We start from the raw sequence: 15,734 nt of genomic DNA on the forward strand, positions 1-15,734 counted from the left end.
ATAAACAGTGTGTGCTGAATTCCACTATGCTCAAGAGCTATTGTATTGGGCTTGCGGGTAGATAGAGTGACAAAAACCTGAAGAAAGAAACAGCTAGAAGTTTGATGTCTGGTGTAACTAGACTGGAGCTTGTTCCCCCACTTCATCCATCAGTTGAAAATATGTAGTTAAGACTTACAAAGGGGAGGGGTTCTCAAAGTTGGCAATATTATCGTCAGACTATAACAATGATATAAGTTTTCCTTGTGCTCTTGAATCTTGATAACATCGAAAGTATTTGTTCTTAGCCAGCATGTTCTGTTTTATCAAGGATATAAACTCTCAAGTAATGGTAATTAACTATAGTTGTCCTACTCCTGGAAAATGATTCCATTGTAGATAAAAACAAAAGGTAAATGTATACTGTGATTGGAACCTTATGTGTCTCTTACGTTCCATACATTTGATGAAGAAGACCTTGTACACAAATCTTATACAGACTGAGGAAGAACAACTTGGGCAGTATCATCTTCACAATAATGACATCTTCTCTAGGTTACCAGTCACCTGCAACAGATCAAGAACCCGTGACATATGTCCATACACTTTCAGAAGCAGGTCGTCTGCTTCCTTCAGCAAGTCGATGGAACTCCATAGAAATCGACTTCAATCTTGCTCCTCAATCTGGCATGGCCTATGAATCACTGCCTTCTAGTTACTCCAAGTCCTATGATCACAATATTTTTATTAGAGATAGAAAGCTCTTCAAACGTTGCCTTTACATTTCTGTCTCAATAGTTATTCTTATCCTAGCTCTAATCTTGCTGCTACGATTTTTGCCTCCCAAGCATCATTACCATGGTCCTTCAAAGAATTTAACACTTGCATTAAACCAAGCTTTAACCTTCTATGATGCTCAAAAATGTAAGAATGTTCTGTCATTATACATGTAAGAAAATTGTCTTTAACTCTTTTTTACCTGATTAACTCATTCTATTCTTCATTGTTTCAGCTGGGACTTACCCCCAAAATAGTCCAGTAAAATTTCGAGGTGACTCAGGATTGCAAGATGGGAATTTGACTAGTAACTATGCAAATCTTGTGGGCGGTTTCTATGATTCTGGCAACAACATAAAGTTCAGTTTTTCTACAGCTTATACCATGACCTTGTTGAGTTGGACTGTGATTGAATACCACCAGAAGTATGCTGATATTGGTGAACTTGACCATGTCAAGGACATAATAAAATGGGGCAGTGATTATCTGCTCAAAGTCTTTGTTCCTCCAAATGCAACTTCAGATACCATATTGTATTCTCAGGCAAGCCTTATGATTCATGACCATCAATTTTGTACCACAATTGTTTCTCGTAAAAAAGATAATATGGGACACTACTATTTTCTCTCTTTTTTTTTTTTGTCAGATTGGAAATGCAAACAGTGATGGCACGACTCCTAGTGATATAAACTGCTGGGAAAGACCTGAAGACATGGATTATCAGAGACCTGTTTCAGTTTGTGATAGCTCAGCTTCCGATTTAGCAGGGGAGATTGTTGCAGCATTATCTGCTGCTTCATTAGTATTTAAAGGTGTTGACGGTATTTATTCGGGAGAACTAGTGAAAGCGGCCGTGGAGCTATTTGAAAGTGTGACTAAAGACCCTGATAATCAAGGAACTTACACCAGGGATGAAACTTGTGGAGGACAATCTAGGGACTTTTATAACTCATCTGGTTATAAAGATGAACTAGTTTGGGGTGGAACTTGGTTGTTTTTCGCTACTGGTGACATTACATATTTGCAATATGCCACGGACCAGTTTCAGGCTGCAGTTGATAGTGAGACAAGTTCTGATAAATGGATTTTCGATTGGAACAACAAGCTTACTGCTAACATGGTACACTCTACTAATTGCAATTAATAATTTTTGAGTTTTCATGTATATATAATTTATGTTCTATTCTACTCTGATCAGTTGTATTTAGATACAATAACTAGTTGGTACATATTGTAGGTCTTGCTAACGCGTCTTCAATTCTTTCATGATCTTGGCTACCCGTATGAAGGTTCTTTGATGACATCGGCCAACATGACTGGCTCCCTTATGTGTTCTTATGTTTCTAATCTAATCTTCAAAATGACACCAGGTATGTTGTACCAAATCAAGTACCAATCAATGATTTTGGTGCATGTATTGATGCAATACAAGACTATTTGCACACCTTATAATTTTTCTACTTGCAATAGGTGGGCTGGTCATTCAAAGGCCTAATTATGGGGCACCTCTTCAGTTTGCTGCAACAGCATCTTTCCTTAGTAAATTGTACAGCGACTACCTTGATCTTCTGCTTAGTTCTGGTGGGAGTTGCAGCACTGGTGAATTTACCGTAGACATGCTGCGGAGTTTCTCCTTGTCTCAGGCAAGTATTACTTAGAAAGGCAGATAATGCAGCTTCAAATTTTTAGTACATTGAATTGAGAATGAGGCTTATTTTTGCCTTGTTTATTCTGTTTCAGGTGAATTACATTCTAGGAGATAATCCAATGAATTTGAGCTACATGGTGGGGTTCGGAGTTAAGTTCCCAGGCCAAGTACACCATAGAAGCTCATCAATCCCTTGGGATGGTCAGCATTACTCGTGTAAAGAAGGATATAAATGGGGAGACTCTAGGGATCCAAATCCGAATGTGCTGTTGGGAGCCATGGTAGGAGGGCCAGACGAGTTTGACAAATTTATAGATGAGAGGGACAAACAAGAGTTCACTGAGCCTAGAATCGCAAGCAATGCTGGTTTGGTTGCAGCTCTTATTGCACTTCATGATCCTCCTCATACTAGGAAGAAGAAGAAGAAGAAAGGAGATTCTGATCCCACCAAATTAGGCATAGACCAGATGGGTATTTTTGATAAGATTCACTAATGACAATTAGTATTTCAGTCCGTAAGATTGATAAGAAATGCTTTGCTGAACTTCTTAGAAAACATAAACAATGACTTGGGGATCATGTATGGTTTTTCTATGCAACCTGAATCATTCATTCTAGTATATGTATCGATTTTCTTATCATTTTCATTTTTTTATCTATTTCAATATTAAGTTGTGTAGTAAATGACCTTATTAACTAGAAAGTCGTAATGACTAATGACATTTGATTAAAAAAAGTTGTGTAGTAAATGACATTACTTGATGTATCATTTTATTTTGTTATTGGTGATTTCTAATTATGTTTAATTCTCCATTGAACATCTAAATACTAAAGTTAAAAAAAAAACGCTAGGCGGTAGCCGGACGGACCGCCTACAGCCTAAATGGCTAGGCGGTTTTGAATTTTTTTTATACATGTATTTAATATTATTTATATAATTAAAAATATATAATGAGTAAAAAAGTGCTCAATATTAATATTCAAAATCAAAATAGTCTCAACTCATCTAAAGTTTATATCATAATATCATAAATTTAGAACAAAAGGTAAATATTTTTTTTAAATCACAAATAACCTAATCCCAAATCCAAAAAAAATGAGATTAAAAAAAAGTCAAATCACCTAGGACCTCCTAGACCCGTCTAGGTGGTCGCCTAATCACCGGACTGCCATTAACAACCAAATAACCTAAAAATATAACGATGACCTGACCCCTAGGTGTCAGTTAGGCGGCCATTTTTTAGAACACTGCTAAATACTCATGCTATGACTGTTATGATTAGATTGGCCCCTTTTGATCCGTTGAATGCCTCACTGGTGATGCAAATGCCATCCATGGATGCTTTTGGAATGGGGTATTCATTAGGATAAGACTCAGAACTCCATCGACACCAAACCAAGAAGGGGGTGGTTTAGTACTTAGTCCCCTTGTGGTTGACACTGACTCAACCAAAAATATAGAAACTTATACTATATGAGACGTATAATACTACATATATCTACACTACACATGTCTAATGTCTTGTCTTCATTTTGTGTTCAAACTTGAAAGTAGATAAGAGTTGGACATGAGTCTACTTCATTGTCCTGTGGGACTCATCAATCCTATCGCTTGGCCCTCCACCTTGATTGATTGAGATTTGGGACATTTCACATATTATTTTCTCTCTTTTTTAACAGGCCAAACAGATCACAAGGCAAGGACAAAAACCGTAGTGGAGAAATGTTGGCATAACAAGCAAATGAAAAGAATGGTGACATTCTATTTATGTTGGTTTCATGTGAATGTGATTGAGTAAAACTAGGAGATTAACGAAGATGGTTATTGTTTCATCAAAAATAAATAAAAAACGAAGACTGTTGTTTGCATTCGGATTTTAATTTAGTTAACGTAACTAACACCACAAACACCATTTAGTTTCATGTACATGGACAAACAATGATTAACTGCGATGTATCACCGAAAACTATAACAAGTATGAAACCGAATGAAATGGAAAGCTCATGTTTAAAACACTTTTTATCTCTTCATCACAAGCAAATGGTATAAAAACTTTGAGGATTGAGAAGGAAAATCTGAAATTGATAAAGTAATTAGATTATTTAGATAACCATTTCCTTTTTCTTTCGAATTATTTTTCTAGGGTAGGTTTTGTGTGTAGCAGGAATTAGCAAATACAAATTGGTCTGCGAGGGTTTTACGTAGTTTTCTAGGCGTAAGGTCCACGCGGTTTTACAATGAGGTTGGTGATGTTGCTATGGTATATTGTTGCATATCTTAATAATACCTGATATACCAAACAATTTTCCAGAAAAGCAGTTGCACCAGATTGAATAAGGTATTGTTTTGCCAGCTCTAATCTTTTATTTTTCTGGGTCTAAAAGAGGTCATCATACAAATGTATATCTACTAATTATATGGTTCAATTTATATCCACACTACAAAATGAACTTTTCCATTTCACTTTGCCAAAAGCTCATGTTGCTCAAAGTGGACAGAGTCTAAATAAACACCCATGTAAATTGAGTGGTCGAGATTGCCGGCCGACCAAGTATTTGATTGAATGGAAGGGCTTCTTTATATCTTGATCATATTCTCATAGCAAGATATTTGGTAAAGTAAAGCATCAAAGCTTTTACATAATGAAAGTAGTATTCCCTGTACTTAGTAGGACTTCATCAATTTTCCCTGTGGGTTGAGGACTTGTGAGTTGTGATACGACGGATTTGTTCATAGGGGCAAGGAGGAAGATTATATCCTCTATTCCTATTCCAATTGGGAATGTACTAACATTTAAGTGGTGTCAGAGGCTACTGTAGGATCAATCTTTTGAGAGTTACACAAACACAAAGATGTTGTGTTTCCTATCATAAACTATAAAAGATAGTATCACTAAATATTAGATGCCATGACGAGATGCTGGGATATCAAGAGATTAATGGAGTAGGGCAACAGTTTTCAAGTGAATAAGAAATGTGTCCATACATCTCATCCGGCTCAAAATCTCATTCAAAAAGGTTATTGGAGTTTTGACATATACCAAGTAGTTAATCCATCATTATGAGGGTAGAAAAATGTCATAAACAAAAATGTCATTACCATTATGTATTCTTTCAACTTCTTACCAAACTTGAGAAGAAAACTTCATGACCAACTTCAAATTCTTCAATCAAAAGGGGCTAATTAGTGACTACTCAAAACTAAAATTGGAATTACTATAATGCTTTAGACCCCTGTGCCAAAGTTTACATAATTACAGTAGTAAAATTTGATTAATTATGAATAAGAAATGTGTTGGCATATACATTTCACCTTGATTAGAATTGTGCACCAGTGCACGTCTCACGTCTGGCCACCCAATCCTTATGTGTCTCGTGCCATGCATGTGCTAGTTACATTTACCATATATACCTCACTGTTAATTTTGTAAAATAATCCACCTTCACAGCTAATCCACCAATCACAAATCACCAACCAGGCTAGCAACTACTTCACAATTCATATCACCCAAAAATCCATTAACATTTTCCTTTGCCACCCACAAAAAACATATTCACTCACAATTAATATTATTTTATTTCTTCTTCTTCTTCTTCATTTATAATACTCCACTCTGGCTCAAGCTCCCTAATTTCATTGACGCTTTGTTTCTTCCTTCACACAAATTCCATTCGGCTCTTTATTTAATACCCCTCTGCTCTGTAACTTTGTTCATCACCCTTGTAAATTTCCGATCCAAAGTTTCAGTCTTTTCTCTGGTTTTGTTTGATCTGATCACTTTGGAGTTTGTCCCTGATTCAATTTGTGTTTTGGAGATTGAGTTTGGGTTTTGCTCTGCTGGTTTTGACTACCCAGAAAGGGAAAGAAATATCTGGATTGTAAATTTCATTCCTTTTATAGAACTTTGACAAAGCTTAAAAGCCTCAACCTCACTGAGCTCCCAGTACCTTTTCATTTGTCTTCTGAGTTGGGTTTTGTGTCCATTTCTCTCAGTTGAGAAATCAGAGAAGTAAAGTAAAGGGTGTTTAGAGGTTGTGGTTTCCTCTGTTTTTGTGATTACAAAAACGGGTGTGTTGGTTGTGAGTTTCTGGAGCTTAAAGTTTTGAGCTTTATTGGGAAATGTTGGGTACAAGATTACAGTTTGGGAATGTTAGAGGAGAGGACAGGTTTTACATTGCTGGGAAAGGAAGGAGGAGAAACAATCAGCAGCAAAAGCAGGCCAGGAAGGCAAAGAATGATGCAAACCAGAGCCCCAAAGAGAGTAAAGTTGCGGTTTTTGAGAACAAAGAGACTCATGGTGCATTGACAAAGCCTTGTTCTGATCCCACTTTAACTCCAAGGAGTAATCTTGACAGGTTTTTGGAGTCTACCACGCCTTCGGTTCCGGCCCAGTATTTCTCTGAGGTCGATCTTCACTGTATGCTTATTTGTATTGCTTTATGTTTGGATGATAATTATGTGTGTGTATGTTGTGGGAACTGGATTTTGTTGGGTTGTTGGAAATTTGAGAAAAGATTAGGATGCAATTACTAAAGCCTTGTTCAAAATGATAAGATGTATGACTATGGTGTAGAGTGAGAGTTTTCTTTTTGTAGTGAACTATTGGAGTTTCGATGACTTATGGCTTGCGAAAATGATGATATACACTTGCTAATATAAATGTTCTGTCATGTGGAAGAATATGACCAAAATTTTGCTACTTTTTGGTTGGATGTTTTGCTATTTGAATGAAGGGTTACTGACTTGTGGTACCGTTGAATGACTGTTTGTTTAAACATTGTGTTTCTGGTTGCAGAAGACAATGAGGGGCATGAGAACTTGTGATGTGGAGTTTCAGCCTTTTTTCGCTTTGAATGATCTTTGGGAATCGTTCAGGGAATGGAGTGCTTACGGGGCAGGAGTACCTTTAGTCCTCAACAAATGTGATTCTGTTATGCAATATTATGTTCCTTATTTATCTGGTATCCAATTATATGGCGAAACTGAAGTGAAGTCAAGTGCAAAGCAACGGTATCAAAACCTGAACCTGTCTTTTGTAGATTTATACATTGGAATGCCAGAATTCTGTGATGTGTAGCTACTTTGGCAATACCAACAACACCCACAAACTAACTATGTCTGAGATAAAATGCATTTTTCCATTCATACAAACTTATGGTTCTACAGAGTCATTTAAAACTTTGCTGCTTCATGTTGATTGTGGTCTGCTTCATTTTTACAGCGTCTCATTGTCTAGAATTTCAGCCTGTCTTCCTTCAACTGCATGTCCCATTCTCTTTATTGTATGTTTCTATGTATATGAGTATATCCCTGTTTTTAGCGGATCATTTCTGTGAACTTTTGTCGCACATAAGCCTCTACAGTTCTGTAGAATCTAGATTCCAGTGTGTTATGGTATATTGCCATGTAATTTGATTTTGATTTTGTCATTTGGGAAGGCAAGTTGGTGAGGACAATGATGTTGACTACTATTTGGATTCAAGTAGTGATGCAAGCAGTGACTATGAAATTGAAAAACACATGAAGATTACTAGGGAGCAGAAGCATTTTCTTCACCAATTAAATAGTGAGGTTTCGAGTAGATTAGGCAGATTGTCTGTATGTGATGATGAACACCTTGTATCACAAGAAGGCTTTTCTAGTGATGATGGAGAAGCTGTGAATTCTCCAGGCTTGCTTTTTGAGTATCTTGAGCGGGATGCTCCATATGGCCGTGAACCATTGGCTGACAAGGCTAGTTTTTTTTCTTAATATTATATTGTTTTGGTCTGAACTCTGCATCAGATACCTTACTTTGTTCTGTTGTTGCCATTTTGACAGATATCAGATCTGGCACGCAAGTACCCTAGGTTGAAATCCTTAAGAAGTTGTGATCTACTGCAAGGCAGTTGGATGTCAGTAGCTTGGTAAGGAAAACTTGATCTGTAATACTTATTGCCACATTTGGACCGAAATTCATCCGCGCGGGTTGAATTTGTAGGTATCCCATATATCGAATACCTACGGGTCCAACGTTGAAAGATTTGGATGCTTGCTTTCTGACATATCATTCTCTTTCAACATCCATGACAGGAGGTAATTGTTCTTATTCAATTGTCAGTATTTATGTTGTTTGGCCAACAATTTTTTTTTTCTTATTGGATTAGTCACTTTCAATTCAGTTGATAATCTTGACCCTCCTAAACACTGTTCCTTAATGAGATCATGCCTATGTCATATTCTTTTCTACAACACATTGTTAATGCAAACATCATTCCGTACTGGCTATTTGCCAGGATAGAAACTTTCTTAAGTATCTCACCCTTGGAAACTACTACTTCAACAAAATGAGTATAACTGAAATTAAGATTCTAAGCATATAGCATCCGGTATACCTTTACCAGATATACGAGCATTGCTTTTGTTTGGCACACCAGCAACTGCTTGCTAAATAACCAGTGGATGTATGTCTGTTTAGTATTATTTACTGTCAGTTATGGTACTTCTGTGTACTACAATTGAAGCATTGCATTACCAACCACTTGGCCAGTTGGTGAGACCGCCTAGCTGGGGATGGGAAAAAGTTCTAGAATGCTCTGACCGAGTTAGCCTTCCATGTTCATTCATGTTTTGTAATGCTTCTGAAAAAGTTCCAGCCGTAGTAATCATTTCTGAGATGCCTAACATAGCAAATATATGTGATAGGGGGTGGGGGTACTTATTTGAATTGAAGCATTGCTCCTTAAATGTAGATGCCTCATCTCTCACATTATATATTATTAGTGGCCAGTTTTGACACATATTCATATGAGACATTGATGTCATTTATCTTGTCATGGCATTCCTAAGGTAGATTTTCTTTCTGTGCAGGTAGCGGAAGTGTGCAAGCTCCAGTAATGGTGTATCCCAGTGAGATGGATGATGTACCTAAGATTTCATTGCGTACTTTTGGATTGGCTTCATATAAGCTCAAAGGATCCTTGTGGGCTCAAAATGGAACAGAGTGTCAACTGGCCGATTCCCTGATGCAAGATGCGGTCAACTGGCTAAGCCTGCTTCAGGTCAATCATCCTGATTTCCAGTTCTTTGCTTCACATGGCATGTACTGCAGGTGAAATCAATTCAACAGTTGTTTCATTGGCATCAATGATCTCAGCTTCAGCTCACCTTCATCAACGACAATGCTGAAGTTACTGGTAAATTACAATGGAATTCCCTTGAGAGGGGAATTTCAAATGTCAACTTACAGAAATAGAAGATGAAAATGAGCAAAAGAGAAGGGTAACAAGAACAGAAGAAAAAGAAACAGTGGAAAAAATCCAAGGCTGGGAGGGAGCAGAATAAGGTATTTAAAGAGTCCAATATAGATGAGAATCTGATGTAAGCGGTGTATGACAGTGCAACAAAAATTATCCTCAAAGGTTTGTAATACCTTATTTGTCAGACATTAATATTTCCACATACAACATGTTTAAATCATGATAAAAGAGGGAACAAAGGAAATCACTTTATTATATGGGGTGCTATTTCTTAATGAACTTATCATTTTGCATTATTGCATCAATCTTTTGTTACCTATGACCAAACAGTATCATATTCCATCTACTTGTTCTCATGTGTTTTGCATCTTAGTGAACTTCCCATTTACATAGTAACGTCCGATTTACTTGAATTTAGGCGCTCTGTTAATCTGGAAAGGAACCCAAACCCAGATTTGAAGTGGCCAGGTTGTCTCAATAATTGAGTCTTTTGTCACTTTTTGTCCTTTTGTGCTTGCTGGAACAAACCGTTAAGACCCTAAAACTCGCTCGAGTCGACTCAGCAAAAACGCAGTAAGAAAAAAATAAAAGGAAAAACTAGCCGTTGGGTCAAGAAGCCCTTAATTTCAAAATCGATAATAATAAGGCTTCCTTCATAGAGATCCAGGCCGGGTTAGCTTTTCCATCAATCCTCTTCAACTCTCTCTCTCTTTCTCTCTCTCCCCCCTTCTTCTCCATCGAGCTCTTCAAATTCAAACCCCAGACCCAAAACGCTCCTCTCTCTCTCTCTCTCTCTCTCCATTTCTGCATATTGGTTCCAATTTTGTTTCTTTCCTCTAGGTCGGCAGCTTCTTACTCCGGTAAGTTCTCGATTGTTGGTTCTAATCCTAACGATTAGGATTACAGAATTGGAAAGTTAAAATCATTCCATATACATAGTGGCCATGTGAAATTTCTCTTTTTGATCTAATACTACAACGAGTCTGTTGTGAGTGGAACTGGTGCGCTAGACCAAATGATACTAGGCATATCTCAACTTTTCTTTATCACATTTCAAATGTTTTAAAAAATTAGTGTTTGGGGTTCGGTTGAAATTGGTAAATGCTACATTACGGAATCTGGTAAATCTCTGTATGTCTCTGAATTCAGTTAATTATGAGTGCTTTTAACGGAGATTTTGTTGGATTGACAGGCCCGATATTTTGATGCTCAATTGCTGATCTAGGAAATCAAGAATAACAAGATGACAGTGAGAAGTGCTCCTGGAACACCAGCTTCGAGAATCGACAAGACACCAGTGACAACACCAGCTTCGAAGATCGACAGGACGCCAGTGTCGACTCCAGGAGGGCCGAAAGCAAAGGAGGAGAAGATTGTTGTAACGGTGCGTTTGAGGCCTCTGAGCAAAAGGGAGCAACTGGCAAAGGACCAAGTTGCTTGGGAATGCGTCGACGATAACACCATTGTATCCAGACCTCAGGACCGCTCAGCTCAACCGGCCTCATTTACATTTGGTACATCAAAAGCACTTGACTGTGTCTTTTGTTGATGATTTCGTTATTGGTGATGGTTCACATTCGTTTTGTTATGAGTTTCATTGGTTTGTTTTTTCCTGCAGATAAAGTTTTTGGTCCTAATAGTATAACCGACACTGTATATGAGGAAGGAGTGAAGAACGTAGCCTTGTCTTCTTTGATGGGAATCAATGGTACGTCGCAGTGATCCTTTGACAGATATATTATGTGTGTTCTCTTGTTCATGAATTGAAATATGTCTTTTGTGGCAATGCAGCTACTATATTTGCTTATGGACAAACTAGCAGTGGGAAGACATACACAATGCGAGGAATTACAGAGAAAGCTGTCATTGATATCTACAACCATATCATGAATGTAAGCTACTCAAAACTATATTTATTTGCAAAAGGATGTTTTGCTGTGATGCTTGATAAAAGACATGTGTGCTTAAGAACCTTTGGAAGTTATTGAAGAGATTGTAGCTTAGCTTGAAAACTGCTCTGGTGATGTTATGGTGTTACTGCAGACTCCAGAGAGAGATTTTACAATCAAAATTTCCGGACTTGAAATATACAATGAGAATGTCAAGGACCTGTTGAATTCGGAATCTGGTCGTAATCTAAAGCTTCTAGATGATCCAGAGGTACCAACTTAACAAATTCATGTTTTGACCCAGTGTTTTCTTTCTTTGACCTTCACTTATATTCAAGTATTTTCCTGAATTCAGAAAGGTACTGTGGTTGAGAAGCTGGTGGAGGAAACTGCAAGCGATGATCAGCACTTGAGACATTTAATCAGCATTTGTGAAGGTATTCCTAAATCTGTCTTCGGTCAATTTGTTTCATGTTCCAATCAAAATATTGGAATTAGGGCATTCCTATATTAACGCATTCCTTGTTTTTGTTTAGCTCAAAGACAAGTTGGTGAGACAGCTTTAAATGATAATAGCTCACGCTCACATCAGATAATAAGGCTGGTTAGTTCATTGATCATATTATCTATGATGTTTGTGATTTGATTACATATTTATTTTTGCTCTGACAAGAGGTTTCTCCCCCAGACAATTGAAAGTACTCTCCGTGAAAATTCAGATTGCGTGAGATCTTTTGTTGCAAGCCTGGTAAAGATAAACCAAAACTTTTTCTGCAACTAACCAAGTTGATTTGGTTATTGCTTTATTGCTTTTTTTGTTATTAACTGTGAACAATAATGTTTTGCAGAACTTTGTAGATCTGGCTGGAAGTGAACGAGCTTCACAGACACATGCAGATGGTGCTAGGCTAAGGGAAGGTTGCCATATCAACCTTAGCTTGATGACACTTACAACTGTTATCAGAAAGCTCAGGTCAGAATCCATAGTTCTATACATTTTCCTATTTTGTCATTCCATAAGCTGAACAGGAAATTGCAGCACTCATTGGCTTATCCTAAGTAGCTAAATTATTGAGACATATACCATATAGTAGTTTCTCCCTAACCTATGTTAATTGTATCGGTTTTGCAGTGTTGGAAAAAAAAGTGGTCATATACCCTACAGAGACTCAAAGCTCACTCGCATATTGCAGCATTCTCTTGGTGGGAACGCACGCACTGCTATCATATGTACCTTGAGTCCAGCAATGAGTCATCTTGAACAATCTCGGAATACTCTTTTCTTTGCTACCAGGGCAAAGGAAGTCACGAATAATGCACGCGTGAACATGGTAATTATTTATTATTGCTCATCCAAATCTTCCGGTTTTCAATTTTAAGCTGAGAACTTAAAAGCTAAATATATACCTATTTTCTGCTAGGTTGTTTCGGACAAGCAACTAGTGAAACATTTGCAGAAGGAAGTAGCTAGGCTGGAAGCCGAGCTGCGTGCCCCTGCCACCCCAGATCCATTGTGTGAAAAAGATGTGAAAATTCAGCAGGTAATAAACTGCCCGTAAAGGTTCTTTCCTTCTTTTTTCTTTTCATTTTTATGTATATAATAACATGTATGGTTATCGCCAGATGGAAATGGAAATTGAAGAATTGAAACGTCAGAGAGATCTCGCTCAGTCTCAAGTAATTGAACTATGTCAAAAGCTCAAGGAGGATCCACAGGTCTATATTCCATTCTTCCTTTTTTTTTGTTATCCTACTCCCCTTCCTCCCCCAAAATATAATTAGAAACGAAATTTCCGGATACTTAATTTGTTACTCCAGGTTTCAAATCTATTGGCATTACCCCATACTTCAGTGACTTCAGTGAAGAAGTGTCTCTCCTACACTGATGTCCTATCAACAAAACTTGATGCCAAGGACGTAGGCCGTGGTGATAAAGCAAGAAATATGAAGTTGAGGCAGTCTATGAGGCAATCATCTGCTGCTCCTTTTACACTCGTGCATGAAATCCGCAAACTTGAGCACCTGCAAGAGCAGCTCGGAAATGAAGCAAATCGAGCCCTTGAAGTATTACAGAAGGAGGTAGCTTGTCATAGACTGGGCAACCAAGATGCAGCCGAAACAATTGCTAACCTGCAAGCAGAAATAAGAGAGATGCGTTCAGTAAGATCAGTGCCAAAAGATATTGATGTTGGAAGCGCGGTTGCTACCAACAAAAGTGTCAGTGCTAATCTAAAAGAGGAGATCACGAGACTTCATTCTCAGGGCAGCACTATTGCAAATCTTGAGGAACAGCTTGAAAGTGTTCAGAAGTCTATAGACAAATTGGTGATGTCTCTCCCTAGCAATTTTGAACAATGCAATAGTGAAGCAACCACCAAGTCTAAGAAGGAGTCCAAGAAGAAAAAGTTATCACCTTTGGCCTCAAGCAATACCAACCGGCCAAATTTTATCAGATCACCTTGCTCACCTCTATCAGCTTCTCGTCAAGTTGTAGAGTCTGATGAAATTGAAAATAGAGTTCCTGAACATGATGGTACTTCTTTCAGTGAGATTCAACCAGAGTCTGAAAGGGGGACACCCACAAAGAGTGAAGATTGTGGAGATGTTTCATCAAAGGAAAACACTCCATATAGGCATTCTAGCTCTGTAAACATGAAGAAAATGCAGAAGATGTTCCAAAATGCAGCAGAAGAGAATGTGAGAAGCATAAGAACATATGTAACAGAACTGAAAGAACGGGTGGCCAAACTGCAGTACCAAAAGCAGCTTCTAGTCTGCCAGGTATGTCAATACATATCCCTTCCCTCCAGACATGCATATTTTTATGGTAAACTTCTGAAGAATTCTCAATGCATATATTTCATATTATTGTGTTAGGTATTGGAGCTGGAAGCAAATGAAGCAGCTGGGTATGATGTGGAGAATGATCAAATCACATGCGAACCAGAGGAGCCCCAGGTCCCATGGCAAATAACTTTCAAGGATCAAAGGCAGCAAATCATTGAGCTATGGGATTTATGCTATGTCTCCATCATTCATAGGACACAGTTTTATTTGTTATTCAAGGGAGATCCAGCTGATCAAATCTATGTGGAAGTGGAGCTCAGGCGATTGACATGGTTACAAGAGCATCTGGCAGAACTTGGGAATGCTAGCCCTGCTCCTCCTCATGTTGGTGATGAGCCAGCAGTCTCTTTGTCATCAAGGTTTGATATCTTTCTGTTCTCTTTTACATCTATTAACCTGTAGTTCAAGATTATAAAATTGCTGTTTTTTTTTTCATTTATCCAGTATCCGAGCACTGAAGCGTGAAAGGGAGTTCCTTGCCAAGAGAGTAACCTCGCGTTTGAGCCCAGAGGAGAGAGATGCATTGTACATCAAATGGGATGTTCCACTTGAAGGGAAGCATAGGAGAATGCAGTTTGTGAATAAGCTATGGATCGATCCTCGTGATGCCAAGCATATACAGGAGAGTGCTGAAATAGTTGCAAAGCTGGTTGGTTTCGGCGAAAGTGGCAACATGCCAAAGGAGATGTTTGAGCTTAATTTCGCACTTCCATCTGATAGGAGGCCATGGATTATGGGATGGAACCCAATTTCAAACCTTCTAAACTTGTAGAGTACTTCACATTCTTTAGATTGCTGCATATGTAAATTGATTTTCGAGTTTTCTTACAAAGTCCTCTCCATCATTGTTGGTGTTGTGACTCACTGATCACACAGTGCATGGTGATGATTTGGAATTAGCTCTTGTAATTTTCAAATCTCAATAAAGAATTGATTCATTTCTTAACATCAGTCTCACTGTTTTGATGTCTCTAAATACATCGCAAGTTCTTGAATCTCTCGTTCTTTTTTTCTTTTTTTCTTTTTCTTTTTTCGTTTGCCCTCTTATCTGAGAGGACATTAGAACAGTAGAGGTAAAGGAAAAAAAGAAGGTTGGCTTCGCCCGGGTTCGAACCGGAGACCTTTAGTGTGTTAGACTGACGTGATAACCAACTACACCACGAAACCATTTGGTGACGTTTATTGGCATATATAGCTAGACAAATATGACTACAGTCAGGACTTCTTATGTATTAATTGGTTGATCACATCTACATATTACATATTAGTTTGTGTTTTATTTTCTCTTTTATATTACTTTATATTTTGGCATGTTATTTCCCTTATTTTTTTTCATTTGACTTATTTATGTGTTT

At 37.8% G+C, this 15,734-nt stretch overlaps 3 protein-coding genes and 1 non-coding gene across 7 annotated transcripts; 3 read left to right on the forward strand and 1 right to left on the reverse strand.

Annotated features, from left to right (window-relative positions):
• The first annotated feature begins 518 nt into the window (after positions 1-518).
• Positions 519-2,989, forward strand: LOC126794085 (endoglucanase 25-like). The gene is made up of 6 exons (XM_050520729.1): positions 519-903; positions 992-1,299; positions 1,403-1,876; positions 1,994-2,126; positions 2,227-2,399; positions 2,497-2,989. Exons 1-6 carry the CDS (start codon positions 519-521, stop codon positions 2,896-2,898), a joined length of 1,875 nt encoding a protein of 624 aa, XP_050376686.1. The 3' UTR covers positions 2,899-2,989.
• A 3,004-nt stretch (positions 2,990-5,993) lies between these two features.
• Positions 5,994-9,948, forward strand: LOC126794697 (uncharacterized). 2 transcript variants are annotated; one of them, XM_050521464.1, is made up of 6 exons: positions 5,994-6,809; positions 7,204-7,415; positions 7,844-8,138; positions 8,226-8,311; positions 8,386-8,480; positions 9,255-9,948. In XM_050521464.1, exons 1-6 carry the CDS (start codon positions 6,525-6,527, stop codon positions 9,497-9,499), a joined length of 1,218 nt encoding a protein of 405 aa, XP_050377421.1. In that variant the 5' UTR covers positions 5,994-6,524; the 3' UTR covers positions 9,500-9,948. The 2 variants fall into 2 exon arrangements, with proteins under 2 accessions (XP_050377421.1, XP_050377420.1); XM_050521463.1 differs by having other exon boundaries at positions 5,999-6,809; positions 7,201-7,415.
• Positions 9,949-10,427: 479 nt separating this feature from the next.
• LOC126796375 (kinesin-like protein NACK1) lies at positions 10,428-15,314 on the forward strand. Of its 3 annotated transcripts, none has more exons than XM_050523188.1 (15): positions 10,428-10,503; positions 10,836-11,157; positions 11,262-11,351; positions 11,435-11,535; positions 11,687-11,803; positions 11,888-11,969; positions 12,069-12,136; positions 12,221-12,280; positions 12,381-12,505; positions 12,665-12,863; positions 12,954-13,073; positions 13,156-13,248; positions 13,351-14,313; positions 14,410-14,738; positions 14,824-15,314. In XM_050523188.1, the coding sequence occupies exons 2-15, from the start codon at positions 10,887-10,889 to the stop codon at positions 15,149-15,151; spliced, it is 2,946 nt and encodes a 981-aa protein (XP_050379145.1). In that variant the 5' UTR covers positions 10,428-10,503; positions 10,836-10,886; the 3' UTR covers positions 15,152-15,314. The 3 variants fall into 3 exon arrangements, with proteins under 3 accessions (XP_050379145.1, XP_050379146.1, XP_050379147.1); XM_050523189.1 differs by having other exon boundaries at positions 10,440-10,503; positions 10,869-11,157; XM_050523190.1 differs by lacking the exon at positions 10,428-10,503 and adding an exon at positions 10,697-10,764 and having other exon boundaries at positions 10,869-11,157.
• A 158-nt stretch (positions 15,315-15,472) lies between these two features.
• Positions 15,473-15,546, reverse strand: TRNAV-AAC (transfer RNA valine (anticodon AAC)). The gene has a single exon. It is a non-coding gene; the product is annotated as a tRNA-Val (tRNA).
• Between the last annotated feature and the right edge of the window lie 188 nt (positions 15,547-15,734).

This window comes from Argentina anserina, chromosome 5 (assembly GCF_933775445.1).
Source record: "Argentina anserina chromosome 5, drPotAnse1.1, whole genome shotgun sequence".
Lineage (NCBI taxonomy): Eukaryota > Viridiplantae > Streptophyta > Magnoliopsida > Rosales > Rosaceae > Argentina > Argentina anserina.

What these genes read in the sequence shown, in the direction of transcription:
- LOC126794697 (XM_050521463.1), top strand. Translation starts at nt 6,525, where the DNA reads ATGTTGGGTACAAGATTACAGTTTGGGAATGTTAGAGGAGAGGACAGG. An exon ending in GTGAACCATTGGCTGACAAG is followed by an intron (nt 8,139 to 8,225) that starts GCTAGTTTTTTT and finishes CCATTTTGACAG; the next exon opens with ATATCAGATCTGGCACGCAA. An exon ending in AGTTGGATGTCAGTAGCTTG is followed by an intron (nt 8,312 to 8,385) that starts GTAAGGAAAACT and finishes TTGAATTTGTAG; the next exon opens with GTATCCCATATATCGAATAC.
- LOC126794085 (XM_050520729.1), top strand. Translation starts at nt 519, where the DNA reads ATGACATCTTCTCTAGGTTACCAGTCACCTGCAACAGATCAAGAACCC. An exon ending in ACAAGCTTACTGCTAACATG is followed by an intron (nt 1,877 to 1,993) that starts GTACACTCTACT and finishes TACATATTGTAG; the next exon opens with GTCTTGCTAACGCGTCTTCA. An exon ending in AATCTTCAAAATGACACCAG is followed by an intron (nt 2,127 to 2,226) that starts GTATGTTGTACC and finishes TACTTGCAATAG; the next exon opens with GTGGGCTGGTCATTCAAAGG.
- LOC126796375 (XM_050523188.1), top strand. Translation starts at nt 10,887, where the DNA reads ATGACAGTGAGAAGTGCTCCTGGAACACCAGCTTCGAGAATCGACAAG. An exon ending in ACCGGCCTCATTTACATTTG is followed by an intron (nt 11,158 to 11,261) that starts GTACATCAAAAG and finishes TTTTTCCTGCAG; the next exon opens with ATAAAGTTTTTGGTCCTAAT. An exon ending in GATCTTTTGTTGCAAGCCTG is followed by an intron (nt 12,281 to 12,380) that starts GTAAAGATAAAC and finishes AATGTTTTGCAG; the next exon opens with AACTTTGTAGATCTGGCTGG.